Source organism: Macrotis lagotis, chromosome 1, assembly GCF_037893015.1.
Source record: "Macrotis lagotis isolate mMagLag1 chromosome 1, bilby.v1.9.chrom.fasta, whole genome shotgun sequence".
NCBI lineage: Eukaryota > Metazoa > Chordata > Mammalia > Peramelemorphia > Peramelidae > Macrotis > Macrotis lagotis.
This window is the reverse complement of record NC_133658.1, coordinates 356,819,367-356,833,821: the sequence shown is the minus strand read 5'-3', so window position 1 is coordinate 356,833,821 and position 14,455 is coordinate 356,819,367. Positions and strand designations below refer to the sequence as shown.

At 46.9% G+C, this 14,455-nt stretch overlaps 3 protein-coding genes across 3 annotated transcripts in view; 2 read left to right on the top strand and 1 right to left on the bottom strand.

Annotated features, from left to right (window-relative positions):
• Positions 1-8,117, top strand: part of MMP24 (matrix metallopeptidase 24) — a 51,943-nt gene extending 43,826 nt beyond the window's left edge. The window contains exons 7-8 of the mRNA XM_074212081.1: positions 1,049-1,315; positions 2,820-8,117. Coding sequence (XP_074068182.1) covers positions 1,049-1,315; positions 2,820-3,157 — 605 coding nt within the window. The 3' untranslated portion in view covers positions 3,158-8,117. The remainder of the gene's footprint in view (positions 1-1,048; positions 1,316-2,819) is intronic.
• A 3,299-nt stretch (positions 8,118-11,416) lies between these two features.
• On the bottom strand, positions 11,417-14,338 carry LOC141499665 (eukaryotic translation initiation factor 6-like). Its single transcript, XM_074202346.1, has 5 exons — positions 14,329-14,338; positions 14,013-14,272; positions 12,937-13,113; positions 12,066-12,247; positions 11,417-11,586 (listed from the first exon to the last, which is right to left on the bottom strand). Exons 1-5 carry the CDS (start codon positions 14,336-14,338, stop codon positions 11,577-11,579), a joined length of 639 nt encoding a protein of 212 aa, XP_074058447.1. The 3' UTR covers positions 11,417-11,576.
• An 82-nt stretch (positions 14,339-14,420) lies between these two features.
• Positions 14,421-14,455, top strand: part of LOC141499573 (matrix metalloproteinase-24-like) — a 16,263-nt gene continuing 16,228 nt past the window's right edge. The window contains exon 1 of the mRNA XM_074202266.1: positions 14,421-14,424. Coding sequence (XP_074058367.1) covers positions 14,421-14,424 — 4 coding nt within the window. The remainder of the gene's footprint in view (positions 14,425-14,455) is intronic.

The window sequence follows — 14,455 nt, the reverse complement described above, 5'->3', positions numbered from 1 at the left end:
CCTGAGTAGGTTTCTTCACCTCTAAAATGAGTTTGTTGAAAGACTAGCACCTTTTATTCCTTAAAATAAAATTGTGAATTATAAAATAAAATTGTGAGATTTTGCAGAAGGAATATATGTCACCAGGCTTACTTTTTTTTTTTTTTTTTGGCAAGGCAATGGGGTTGAGTGGCTTGCCCAAGGCCACACAGCTAGGTAATTATTAAGTGTCTGAAGCTGGATTTGAACTCAGGTATTCCTAACTCCAGGGCTGGTGCTCTATCCAGTGCGCCACCTAACTGCCCCTCAGGCTTACTTTTTGACTGAGAAAATGTATTCTCTGTAAGCAAATTGCGTGACAGAGAAAGAAAAATCCAAGATGACAGTGAACTTGAAGGCTGGGTAACTGAAATGGTATTGATGGTGTGCCAATAACAGAAGGAGGAGGTTGGGAAGCCCAGAGTCAGTTTGAGGGGAAGGCAATGAGTTCAGTTCACATACACTAACTGAGTGTGAGGGGCCAGTGAGGACTCCTAGGGGAGATATGGGTTTGGAGTTTTGAGAGAGAGGAACAGGGCTGACAGTAGATTTTGGGGTCATGAATAGAGGTGACAGGTAAAACTGGGAGTGAATGACTTTGCAGTGGGAGTGATTGTAGGTACTGAAGAAGAAAGATGGGATAAACCAGAGAGGAGATGCATGGGTGGGGGCATAATGTTTATCAAATTAATGAAAGTGACAAATGACTTAATGATTGAGGGTGAACCAATAGAAGACTAGTCACAAGGTAAGTACTTCATGATTTTCCAATTATTTGTATCTATCCCCTTGTGCTGTGTCTGCATCTCTTGTCTTTCCCTTACCTCCAGTGCTCTAGATAGGACTGTTGGGGGGGGGGGTTCAGGGGGAGGGAGTCACTGACTTCTTGGGCTCCAAGATCCTTGGGGATTTGATTGTCCAGGCTGGTGGATAAAAGACATCCAAAGACCCTTCATACTAGTCAGAACTTGGGGAGGAGGATGCCAGTCTGGGAGAGCTAGTCTTTGACACTGGGTTCCTCCATTCACAGGTGACAAATACTGGGTCTTCAAGGAGGTGACTGTGGAGCCTGGATACCCTCACAGCCTGGGAGAGCTGGGTACCTGCCTGCCCCGTGAAGGCATAGACACAGCCCTGCGCTGGGAGCCTGTGGGCAAGACCTACTTTTTCAAAGGGGAATGGTATTGGCGTTACAATGAAGAGAGAAGGGCGACTGACCCTGGGTACCCCAAACCTATCACTGTGTGGAAGGGCATCCCCCAAGCCCCCCAGGGGGCCTTCATCAGCAAAGAAGGCTGTAAGTGTCCTGTCTTGAGTCTGCAGTCATGTTCAGGACCTCTTGTGGGCTCTGGGTGTGGTTGACAAGATAGGGGTGGCAGGAGAAAAGAATATTAGACCTGCTCTGGAAAGCTCCATGCAACTCAGGAAACAAGAAATAATTCTCCAGGTTCATTGCTTTGCTTCATGGTAAGATAGGATTCACAACTAGAAGAAACCTTAGAGATCATTCCTTTCATCCCATTCATTTTTATAGAAAAGGAAACTGAGGTCTAGAGTACCAAGATTAATTAGTAGCCCTTCCTCTGAACATCTAAGATGCTTTCTGTCTTGACTACCATCTTTGCCCATCTAAGCCTATCCCTCAACTCAAGACAACTCAAGAATCACCTCTTTCAGGAAGACTTCCCACCACCTCTTTCTGTCTTGGTCTACAATAATCTTCCTTCTCTAAGTTCCCACAGACCACTCACAGACCACTGGCAGACCACTCACAATGTAGTTCTCTTAAACTCATTCTAGTGCAGTCAGTCAGTTAGCTTTGCTGAAATCATTTGGGAAGAGTCAGAGATCAGTGAAGCCCAAACTGGGTCATTCTGTTAGGGAACTGGAGGGAGGGAAGGAGTTGGGGGCAGGAGCTTTTGGAGGGAGCTCTGGAGAATTTGCCTTTTGAATCTATAAAGCATTGTTGTCAGGGAATCATGATACCAAATTATAGTCCTGGGCTGATCAATTAATGTTTGGATGTGTTACCTTTAGCAATTCCCTTTTTCTCTCCAGGCTTTATCTTTCTTGTATGAAAAAATAAGAGAGGGTACCAAAAGGCTTCTTAATTCCCTTCTAACTTTTAATTTCTAAGGGTCTACTCCCTATTACAACCCACCCACCCCTGTCTAGAGTCTTATTTTAAATTCTACCTTTGAATGACTGGAAGTTCTTGGGATTAATGGGGAGAAGGAAATGAAGGGACTTCAATACAAGTTTGCTCATCTGAGGCCACTGACTGTGGGCTAAGAATTCTGAACATGAAATAAAGTGTAACCCTTCAGTGGAGGACAATGCCTTCGAGGTTGGAGAAGTATCATCTGAGTCACATAACTCCACTGAGGAAAATGAGTTAAGAGTAACCCCTTAGACTTAAAGTCAGTAACACCAGAATTGAGGGGGACCTGAGAAAGGCTAAGGGAAGAGGACCCTGGAAAAGTGACTGAACATAAAGGGGGCCATAATCTGGCAGGGGATGATTTTCAAATTGATGGTGACTACAAGTTAAAAGTCAGTAATCCTGTAGTAAAGGGTGGTCAGCCTAGATGAAGAAGAGGACCTTGGAATTAGGGTAAATTCAGGTTGAGAACAGTGACCTCTTCATTCAAAGTGAACACAGGCTGAGGGAGGCTTACCCTGGGCAGAAGTAAGTGATTCCAAAGTTAAGGGCAAAAATGTAAGTTGGCATCAGAGATCTCTGAGCAGGGAATGATCTTATGCTTAGATTTCTGGAACTGATCCTGTCTCTGTCTCTTCAGATTACACCTATTTCTACAAGGGCCGGGACTACTGGAAATTTGATAACCAGAAGCTGAGTGTGGAACCTGGTTACCCCCGCTCCATCCTGAGGGACTGGATGGGCTGTAACCAAAAGGAGGTGGAGAGGAGAAAGGAGCGTCGCAGGCCCCAGGATGATGTGGACATCATGGTTACCATAGATGATGTGCCTGGCACAGTGAATGCCGTGGCTGTCATCATCCCCTGTACCCTATCCCTTTGCATTCTTGTCCTTGTCTACACCATTTTCCAGTTTAAGAACAAGGGGGCACAACAGCAGGTTACCTACTACAAACGGCCAGTCCAGGAGTGGGTATGACCAGCAATGTCCTTGCCCCGCCAGCCGGGGCAGCTTTACCAGGGCCTGAGAGAGGGCAGGGACCTCACTCCCAGGACCCAGAGGAACAGGGGGGCATTCCACAAGGGCCCAGCTCAAGAGCCACAAGCAATGGGATTTTCAACTCTAGCCTAAAGTTTGGCCCCTGGAATCTACCTGTTAAGAGGGGAGGGGGAGAAATCAGCTAGAGTTGATTCCCAAACACCTTTCTTCACTTTACTCAAAGCTCCCTTTTTTAAAATGCCTTTTATCTAAATGGAAAGGCAAAAGATAATCTTTGCTGAGGAGAGCTTTGTGGGGGTGGGGAGGAGGTGTATGCTCTTGCTGCCTCATTCCCAGAGGCTGGAACCCAATTAGTAGGGGCCTCTCCTGGGATTCCTAATGGCCCTCTGAGCACAGTTTACCTGGGAGAAACCAGCATTTGCTCCTTGACAGCTGCCTGGGCCTGTCATTCCTCTTCTGAGGGACCTGACACCAGGTGTCCCTGAGTATGGCAGGGCCACATGATCTTAGGGTGAGGATCACAGCCTGGGGCAGGATCAGCTGCCTCCTTCCGAATCCCAACACCTGCTGGTCAGATGTTTGTAACTGATCATGGATCACGGAGCCCATGTGGCTATGGAGGCAAGGCTGTCTGCGGGCAAGGAAGGTGTTTTTGTGACCACCACCCCCCCCAGACCCAGGCAGGTTCCTCAGAAAACTGAAATCTCCCCTAGGTCAATGAGAGGCAGGGGCCTCGTGCTCAGGGGGAGCCTGTGGTCCAGTCTCAACTCTGCTGGACTTTGCTTTTATGTCACAAATATTTAAATGTCCCGTTACTACTGTTTTAATCCCCATTTGTCAGAAGTGATTCCCTGAGGACTTGGGAAGCTGTCTGTTCATCTCACTCCAATGTACACCAGTATAAGAGCCTCTATCCAAGAGCACCTAGGTCAAGGCCCCATTAAGATGAGGGAAGCCAAGTAGTGGCTTGGTGGCCCTAAGAGAACAGGGATGGGTCAAGAGTGAGTGGGTGAACTTCTCTGAGCACCCAGGAACCTTTGGATACAACCACTGGAGCTCCTTGAGACCCTAACCATAGTGTTGGGGAATTGGGTTGGTAGTCCCAACTCATTCCTTGCTAAGAACCTAGGGCCACAGGGGAGACATTGAAGGCTAAAGACCAGGAAGGTCCCTGAGCTTGGTTGGTTGGAGGGAAGTTAAGTCCCCGGTGAATGTGGTTGCCCCAGAATTGTCTGAAGTCTTATTCCCAGCCCCACTGCTGAACCCTTCCCACTTTTACTTCCACTTCCTTCCAGTATGGTCCCTATCACTATCCCAGGTCCCAACTCCATCGGCTTTTCACTTTCTTTCCATTTTCCACTGCCAAAAGAGGCAACTGGTAGAGCAGTAGAAAGATCATTGGATTTGAAGAGGCTAGGTTTGAATCCCGACAGCTACTTTCTCAATGTGTGACAAGGCTATTTCTCATCTTGGCCAGTTTCCTTATCTGTGGAATGAGAAGGTAGGTCTTGATCTCTAAGGTCTCTTCCAGCTCTAAATCTAAAAGTTTGTGATCCCCCTCCCACTTCTGTTCTTGGCTCTAGGCCATGCCTAGAAATTGGGGGGAAGGGAGCACAGAGAGCTACTGCACTGCCACTCCCCAGCGATTGCTGTAGAGCCCATGTGTCCTCAATCATCCCAGTGATTCTCCTATTGAAGAGCCCTGCTCTACTACTCCTGCCCAACTATCCCCAAGGGACTGCCTGAAACTCCAGGCTTTATTAAAGCTAGTCAGGATGGGTCTAAGATAGATAGAAATCCATTATGCTGAAAGATCTGGGGGACTTTCAGCTTCTTGTCTTTCCTCAAGACACATTCTGTGCCAGAGCCCATTTTCTTTTTGCTTCCTTCTCCTCTCACAATGGGCATACTGTATCCTGAATGCTTCTGCTTTGGGATAACCAAAGCCCCAGTTTGGGATTACCTAGCCCTTGAAAAGCTGAATTTGTAGAGAAGAGACTTGTAGTCATTTTATAAAAAGTAGTTCACTAGGATTGCAACATCTCCTAGTGCATTAAAAATGAGATTTCTGGAAAATTCAAGGTATAAACACTTTTTCCAGACACAAAAAAGGGATTGTGGATCAAAGAGCTGGAAGGAATCTCAGACATTGTGTTCAATAGGGAAGGTTCAATAGTGAAGCAGGGCAGATCCAACTATCTAGGACAAAATAGATTTTCCACTAGGACTTCCATTTCCCAGGTGGTTTTTATAGTAGGTCTCAGTGACCTCTCTGCTTCCATATTCAAACTTCTTGGACCTATCCACTTTTCCTGAACTTAGCACCCTCTCTCCCTCTCCTAATGACCCTCATGGTCTTTCCAATGTCCTTGATAGATCTCAAACTTGGGTCTCTCTCCATGGCAATCAGATTCCTTTCTCTCCATTACAAATCTGCATTTTAGCACGCAGGCTCTCTAGTCTGGGAATTTAATCTCCCCTGAGTCAAGGGGATACTTAAAGGCCTGGGGGGGGGGGTCTTCTTTGTTTCTACTTCTCCTGGCACAAATAAGCCCAGAACCATACTTTGGTATCCTAACACCTGGAGCAAATTTAAGGGTGGCGAGGGATAGCACAGGCTAGTTCCAGGATAAATAATGGAATGCTTTGGAGAGAGGTCTAATCTCCAGAATTTTTTTAGATTTTTCAAGGCAATGGAGTTAAGTGGCTTGCCCAAGGCCACACAGCTAGGTAATTATTAAGTGTCTGAGGTCGAATTTGAACTCAGGTTGACTCCGAGGCCGGTGCTCTCCCTACTGCGCCACCTAGCCGCCCTCTCTAGAATTTTTATGAGCCCTTGATACTAGAAAGTATCATTTCCTTCTACTCTTCTCCCCACCTCCTCTCCATATCAAAGGCTGCCCTAAGTGGGTATTGATCTCTGGAGATGCAGGACTGGGGTTACCCTCTCTAATGTGAAATCCTTGAAGGTTGCTTGGTTGGGAACAGAGCCAAAACAGATATTATGACCTCCTCCTTCCTTAAGTAGGAGACTCCTTTCCTAATGGCTCTAGGCCTCTGTCCTCAGGCTTGTTCTATTCAGCAATTTTAGAACAAAAAATATGGCTAATGCCTATCAAAACTGTGTTGACACAAAGCCAGGAAAAATAGCTAAGACACTGAGTGACAGAATCTGGAAAAAATCCTGACAGGTTAGAAAGATAGGTTAAATTTACAATGATGAAATCTAATGGGAAATGCAAAAATCCTCCAGTTAAAAATGTTGCTGTACAAGCATAGAAAGGGGCAGGTTATGGCTAAATCAGTTTGCCCCCCAAATATCTGGGAGTTTTATTTAAATTCAAGCAATCAATAACGAGTCCATTATAACCTAAAAAAACGAATGGGATCCCAGACTGCATTTCAAAGAAGACTCATTCCAAAAAAAGGGCATTGATAGTCCCATTGGTTACATCTGGGGTGGTGTGTATTGTTCTACACTCCATATTTTAGGCAGAATTTTGTAGAGGCTGGAAGAGTTGCAAGTAGAGAGCAGATAGAAGGGACTGGAGGTGCTGCTGAGGATGTTCAACCTGCAACAGTCTACTGCTTTCAAGTATTTGAAGAACAATCTTGTGGGAGAGGGCTTGTTTCCCTTGGCCCCACAAAGCAGAACTGAAGAATCCTAGATGTTACAGGGACATTGATTTCAGTTCATTCTAAAAATAGTCTCAGCTGCCCAAATCATGGGATGAGCTGCCTTGATAATGACTTTGTTACAAGAAATGTTTCAAGCAAACGCTAAGTAACTGTCAAGGATGTCATGGAGAAGGTACCTGTATTAAACAGGTGGTTAGGCAAGATACTTTTTGAATCTCTTCCAGCTCTAGGTTTCTATACCAAGTCAGTAATTTAAATCATGTTCTTTATGAAGGGGTCACCCAGAAGTCTCCTGGGACCCTGCCAGGTCAACTAAATGGAGCACCCACTGGGCTATTTAATGCTTCCCTTCTGTTTCTGGATCTTTCTCCTTTTATGGTCACATCTTAAAATTTGGAGATTTGTTTATGCTAGAAGGAGATGATTGCCTGCCGATGCCCTAGGTCAAGACCCTGTCCTGTGCTCTGCCTTGGGCATTCTCTCAAAGTCACCAATCTGCTCCTCTTGTGCTCATCCTCAATTCTTGCCAAGGGCCGGCTCCCTGGTTTGGGGGGCATCTGGCATCAGACACATCCTCTTTGTGTCGATACAGTATTTTATACTTTTCCAGGCACTTTATTAGGTGACATCTATTAGCCTATTTGAAACTCTCAAGGGCCCTGCTAAGCTGGCTGGGCAAACCTTGCCACCCTCCTTTGGCAGAGGAGAGGAGGCCCAGAAAGAGGTTATAACTTGGCAGGGTCATGCTAGTTAGGGGTGGACTACAACTGAGTGCTCTTTCAGTCACACCATGCCCCAAATCGGCAAGGCCTGGCTCAGAGGGCGCCTTGGGTATCTCCCACCACTTCTGGCCCATCGCGATGCGGAGAGCGAAGCCACACCACTGTGCCCCACTCCTCACTTCTCCTGCCTGGGTTCCTCTCGCAGTCTCCTCGAGCAGTCCGGCTCAGCCTCTCTTCCACTCGTCTCATCTCGGTTCTTCCCGGCTCATCTTCTTCCCTCTCCAATGCCTGAATCCATACCAGGCTCCTGGGTCTCTGCTCTAACTTACAGAAAACCCTTCATCCTGCGTGACCCCCTCTGGGGCCCGAGGATATCGGGGTATGGCCGAGGAGGCGGCCCTGGGGCCACTGGAGTGGGGGGCAGTGTGAGCCGGCCCGATCCCCCACACCTCCACCCTGGTCTGTGTGCCCCCCTGTCCCGGCCAAGGCTGAGGCCTCCGTACTGGTGCCCTAGTCTGGGCTCCCACCACCCTGGACGGCATCGCAGCATTTCAGTGTCCGTCACATTTTAAAACCGATCAGCCTTTGTATAATGTTTTTTAAATCATTTCTAAATAAAATGAAAATATACAGATTGTGGTTTCTCTGGAGGAGAGCGAGGGGCTCGATGCCGAAGGGCCAGGGGGCACGCTATGCTCGGGGACGGCGCGGTGGGGGCGCGGGGCAGGTGGGTGTGTGGGGACCGGGGACCCCCGCGGCCCGCGTTCAGGGGGGAGGGGAGGGGCTCTCAGCAGCGGGCTCCCAGGACTCGCGTCCGTGGCGGCTGCGGCGGGCTCGCCATCCCCCAGGGCTAAGGGGCTCCGGGGTGAGGAGTGAGAGGGGGGCGCGGGGCCGGGCCGCCGCCGCTAGTACCAGGAGGTGCAGACGATGAGGTAACGGACGTCGTCCAGGGGCCCCCAGGCGGAGGCGTCGGGGCGCGGCCGGGGGGCTCCTCCTGCGCCGGCGGGGGCCGCGGGCTCCGGGGCCGGCGCGGCCGGGCCTCCGTGGGCGCCATCCGCGCCGCCGCTCAGCCGGGCTCCCATGGGCTGCGGGGAGGGAAGGGCAGCTCAGGCGGGGCGCAGCCCCCCACACCCGCCCCCCCAGCCTCCTCCCCCTCCTCCTCCCACCTTCCAGCCGGAGTCCCGGATCTCCGCGGCGCGGCTGCCTGACTGCGCCTGCGTGGCGGGGCTCCGCCGGCCCCGGGCCTCGCGTCGGGACGTTCCCCTCGCAGCCAATCGTGAGCGAGAACCTGCGGGCCGCGCCGCCCCCTCCCCCGGCGGCTCTCGGGACGCCTCCCCGCCCCTCCCCCAAGATCTCCCGGCAGGCCCCGGCCCCCGCGGGTGGCTCTGGGAGCGGGGCTGGGCCGCTCTAGCCCGGGCTCGTTGTGCCTGCCTCTTCTACCGGAGTAAACTGAGGAAGCGGCCAGGCGGGGATTAAGTAGGTCCTCGGAGGCGGCTACGTGGCGCAGCGGACAGAGCACCGGCCCTGGAGTCAGGAGGATCTGAGTTCAAATATGTGACCTCAGACAATTACCTAGCAGTGTGGCCTTGGGCAAGCCACTTAACCCCATTTGTCTTGCAAAAACTAAAAAAAAAAAAAAATTACTGTGGGGGAAAATGCAAATTGAAATGACACCCGTCAGGTTGGCCAATACAACAAAAAAGCAAAGGGATCACTGTTGGGAATAGAAAAATAAGGACCCCAGATGCAGTGTTGGTGGAGCTCGAGAACTGACCCAACCTTTCTGGAGGGCAATTTGGAGCCACACCCAAAGGGCAATAAAACTGTATCATAGCCTTTGACCCAGCAATAGCACTACCAGGCCTGTATAATAAAGAGATCACAGGAGAATGAAAACCCACATGTACAAAAATATTTTTTTGTAGTGGCAAAGAATTGGAAATTGAGGGGATACTCAATTGGGGAATGGCTGAACAAATATAGTATATGAATGCAGAGTATATCGTAACTCCATCAGGAGGGATGATACTTCAGAAAAGCCAGCGAAGACTTGCATCATCTGAAGAGAGCAGAGCCAGAAGACTGAATACATTATTAGCAATATTGTGTGGCAACAACTATGACTAACTCCCTCATCTCAGCAGTACAATAATCAGACAGTTCTAAAGGACTCATGATGAGGAATTATGGAGTCTGAATGACGAAAAAAGTTAGTTTCAATTTTTAAAATTAGTTCATTTATCCCTTCTCATGATTTTTTTTTTGTTCTAAGTTTTTTTTCATAACATGATTAATAGGGAAATGCTTGTTATACATGTATAATCTATGTTAAGATTGCTGTCAGGGGTAGGAGGGGAAATGTGGAACTCAAAACCTTACCCAAAAAAGATTGTCGAAAACTTTGTGTGTAGTCAGAAAAATAATAAATAAAATCCAAGCTTCCCTAAGGCTTTCTCATTACCTCCATTACTTTTCCACACAAGGGGGAGGGGGTAGTGGTAAAGGGGAGAAAGAGAATTTGCCTGGGAAGTGGGTCACTTAGCCTTAAGAGTATTACAAGTGAGAAAATACTGGTACTACCTCAATGTTTTAACAAGCCAAGGAGGTTAGAAATTTTAATGAAGCAGACCACAGATCAGTTAAGGTTAACTCACAGGGAAGAGTGCTTCTCACTGTGGTGTTAATAAAGGAAGTTAGCAGGGGGTGTATCTGGCTCACAGTCAAGGGATACAAGTCCTGTAGAAGACACCTTTGTGGAATCCTGACTCAGATCTTCCTTCTAGTCCACCCCCCCCCCCCCCCATGATGCTGGTCGCTCAGAGTCCCCATCACTTCCTACTGCAACCACATTAATTCAGGTTCTTTGCCTGGATTTTTATTTTCCAATACAACTAAGCAATCTTATAAAGTTTTACTCTCTTCATAACTTTGCTCTACTCAAAAGTGTTCAGGAGCAGCTACCCAATGCCCACTAAATAATGTATAAACTCCCATTTCTGGTACTTGAAGTCTTCTCTAAACTGGCTCTAACCCACCAATTTGCCTTCCAAAAGTTCAGAGTTAAATGCCATCAAAACTAGCCTCCGGTGCCAATGATTTTCCTAAACCACAGGTCTAGGTCTTAAGGGAAGGAGGGAAAAGAACCAAATCCATGGTTCCCCAGTACTTCTAGGAGCAATTAGAAACTGCTGTATGGCATATTTAAAGTCACAACTTGGCCCACCTCTTTCCCCCAGATTCCCTTAAGGCTCAGCTCAAATCTCATCTTTTTTTCAGGCCTTTCCTGATCCCACCAAACTAGTACCATTTTCCCCTCTGAAATTACTTACAGTGACTGAATATATCTTTTATGTCTGATTATTTGGATGCTGTCTCTCTCCTGTCAGAACAGGAAATCCTTGAATGTAAGGTGTTTAACAATGCCTGCCATGAAAGAAGTGCTTAGTAACAAATCTGGTCTACACTACTCTCAAAGTTCTTATCCTGGACCTAGCTCATGCCACTGTCTAGAGTGGGCTCTTCAATTTATCTACATATTTCTTCCCTTAAGACCCAACCCAAATAAATCTTTTTTTCCATGAAGCCTTTCTTGAAACTACCAGGTCAAAGTGATTTTTCTCATTCAATTTCTTAAAGCACTTCCTGGATTTAGTTTGCATCAGTTATTGATTATTTGTAACATCTCGAAGTCCTTTGAGAGCAGGGTCCAGAAGCAAGAGTCCTTTTTTAAAAAGTTTAGGCAGCCAGAATAAGGAAGTATAGAACAAGGGGCCCAAGTGGATGGAATGGGGCACAAGGAGAGTGGAGGTCAACTAGCCAGGGTGAACTCATTTAAAGGCTTTTTTGTTTTTAATAGTAAAAATGAGGTTATTAGGAGATCAGTCTTGGAAGCTTTGTTAGATTCCCACCAGCTGTGGTCCAGGTCCCAAAGCATAGATGCCAAGACTCTTCTGCAGGGCCTCACACCATACTGGAGCTGTAGCAGGAACCAAGGTCCTTATTCAAGAGGCCAAGCAGCAGGAGCAATAGGTAATCACTCAGGTTAAACTGGAGGGGAGGAGAGGGAAGAAAAAAAGGTCCATTACAAAACAGTTCTTCATTCTAAACCTTTCCCCTTAACACTATAGCAGGGGGGTTACTATTTTTAGTCATCTTGTTCTTCAGGTAAAGATCAAGGATCCCTTTTCAGAATAATTATTTTTTGAAGAAAATGCTAAATTTCAATTAAAAGCTAGTAACAAAAGTCTTTTCTTCCCCATCCAAATTCAAGGATACCCTGAAATCTACCCCATGGACTTCAGGTTAAGAATCTCTGCTCAAAGGTCTCTTGACCTTTAAAAATTTCCTTCCCTCATCTGAGTCACAAAAGGAATTCCTGGCTGCTCATATCTGGGAGCCTATAGTTGAGTTATTTTATCAATACTGATAGGTTCTATATTTTAGAAAATCTGGTTTCTTTGATTGAACACATGATCTGTAAAACTTTCAAGGATACAGGAATCAGCTGACCACAGCAAGTTACTAACCTGTCAATGAGGGAATCGCGCATACTGGTGGCAATGGTGCTCGGTTGGGCTTCATTAAGCTTGAAGACGCTCTCTACCACTGACAGCTCTGTGCTAGTTGTGTCCAGCCCACAGAAGGCACACCAGTCATTGACCACCATTCCAGCAGCAATCACTTCACTTCCCCGGTTCACAGTACCAGCCTGCCAGAAATCAGTCTTTATCACAATGTCCTCTCTTCAATGTTTTTACATGGAGAGAGTAATACTCCAATCGTGAGGATGCTAAAAGATTATCCTTGACTCTGGATGTCATCAATACTATGACTGTTCAGAACTGTACATTCACTCCTTACCTAGCTTTTCTCAGGAGCTTAAGGTCATAAAGATCCTTGTCCTTATGAGAGGGCTACCCCCATACCTATACATATCTACACTTACACTCTCCCACTGCTCAGATTTGGTAAAACACCACCCACACATTTTTTAAATAAACATTAATGCAAAATCAGAGAAATCATTAAAAGTGATCAATGACTAAAAATCGAGTGTTTGAAGCTCTGAAAGGTTTGTTCTTCCCCTTCTATGCATTCCTCTTTCCACAGAGTACCATGCAGCAGCCTCCATGCCCACCTCCTTATGGCCATAGTTACTCGTGTCTTTTGCCAATTATAAAAAAAGCAACCAAGCCTAAAGTGACTGATGCATCACTTGGTAAAAGGCAAGTATGGGCTAGATTTGCTTTTATAAGATGGGGTGGGAGACTCAGAACACCTTTATCCCTTTACAATATAGGGTGTGACTCAACTCAACTCACAAACACCAGGGTTGGCCTTAGCTAGAACTCAAAAATTGGGTCAAGTTAGGTCTTGGGGCAGAGGAAAGGTACTCACCACCAAGGGAACTTGGAGAAGAGAGGACAATTCATCTTGGTCCTCAATGGAAGTCTTTGGGTGCACTAGCCCTCCCTGATTGCTGAAAACACAGTAACTTCCCACCAGCACCTGGTCAGCCACTGTCTGTCTGAAGACTTCAACCTTGAGTACATCAGCTAGAATTTCTTCCGTCTCCTGAGAGTACAGACACAGAGTTCAGAACATTATCTTATCAGAAGTGTGTACCAGGCCTCCAAGTTCTTTAACAATCACATTCCCGCCCAAGGAAAAAAGGAGGATTTGAGTGTTTGTTCAGTCAATACTGAGAAATGGTATGAAGGGGAAAAGGTACCAATTCACTTCTCTGGGACCCTAATGTGGAACTAGATTAGCAATCCTCAGCAAGTCTATCAAAGGTACCTGGGGCAGATCCTCCAGTTCTTTTCCCCAAGCTATGAGCCACAGCATTCACAGAATTATAGATTTGGAGCTGGAAAGGATTTAAAAGGTCATCCAATCCAGGCCCCAATCTTACAGAGGAGAAACTGAAAACTATAGAGGAACTTTCCAGGTTCACATTAGTATTAACAGAACTGAGATTTGAACCCAAGTTCACTGGCTAAAAAACCAAAATAATCTCTACTGTACTAGTGCCTATTCTTCAAAATAGATATAAAGAAGTGTTAAGCATTCCACTTCCAAAAACCCTGTTTTGGAATTAGATTGTGGTTTTTTTCCAAATGACTGCAGCTCAAATGAGCTCAATGGTCTTTGTTCTTTAGTCCCTTTGTACCTAGTCAATCTCCCTATCTAGGCAAAAAGTTTCTAGGAGACAAGAACCATATCCATCTAATTTTTTTTACACCAAAGCCATGTATAGGACTCAGAGTTAAAGTTAGATGAGACCTTAGAAACTACATAGGCTAAATCTCGTCATTTTTCAAAGACTCCATTCATTATTATCTTATCCATACGGATGAGTGTTTTCAGCACCCAAAGTCCCCCAAGACAGACATTCCTAGCACTGATTACCCTAGAGACTAGAATGATACTGTGACCATGCGCCCCCTCTGACCCTACTGACAAAACCTTACCCTGTCCAGGTCTGGGTGAACTAGAGCTACATAATCATTACAGGTGGTAACATTGCCCAGTGCCGAGAGCCGCTCCTCTACCCTTCGGATCTGCACGGAGTCGGGGAGACTGTTGCGGATGTGCTGTAACTCCTGGTCTGTAGTATTGTTGGGCACGAGGAGGCCGTGCCGGTTTCCTGTTGGAATCCAGAAAGAAACATCCAGTACAGCTGAGGAGAGGGGAGGAGGCACAGAAGCAGGACCTCCTGACTTCTGTCTACCTGTCCTTCAATAAAGGGATGTGCTAATTCCTGCCCTGGCCCCACTGGCTCCGTGCCCTCTTCCATACTGAGGGTGGGTGTGCCATTTCACCCCCAGAACAGGGATCTGGGCAGAGTGACTAGTTTTTAATTAAGTCAACCAGTGCCTATGGGTTGGTTCTCCTAGCCACCTGGGGGCTAAGC

What these genes read in the sequence shown, in the direction of transcription:
- LOC141499665 (XM_074202346.1), bottom strand. An exon ending in TTCACCCAGACCTGGACAGG is followed by an intron (nt 13,114 to 14,012) that starts GTAAGGTTTTGT and finishes CTGTACTCTCAG; the next exon opens with GAGACGGAAGAAATTCTAGC. An exon ending in TTCTCCAAGTTCCCTTGGTG is followed by an intron (nt 12,248 to 12,936) that starts GTGAGTACCTTT and finishes GATTTCTGGCAG; the next exon opens with GCTGGTACTGTGAACCGGGG.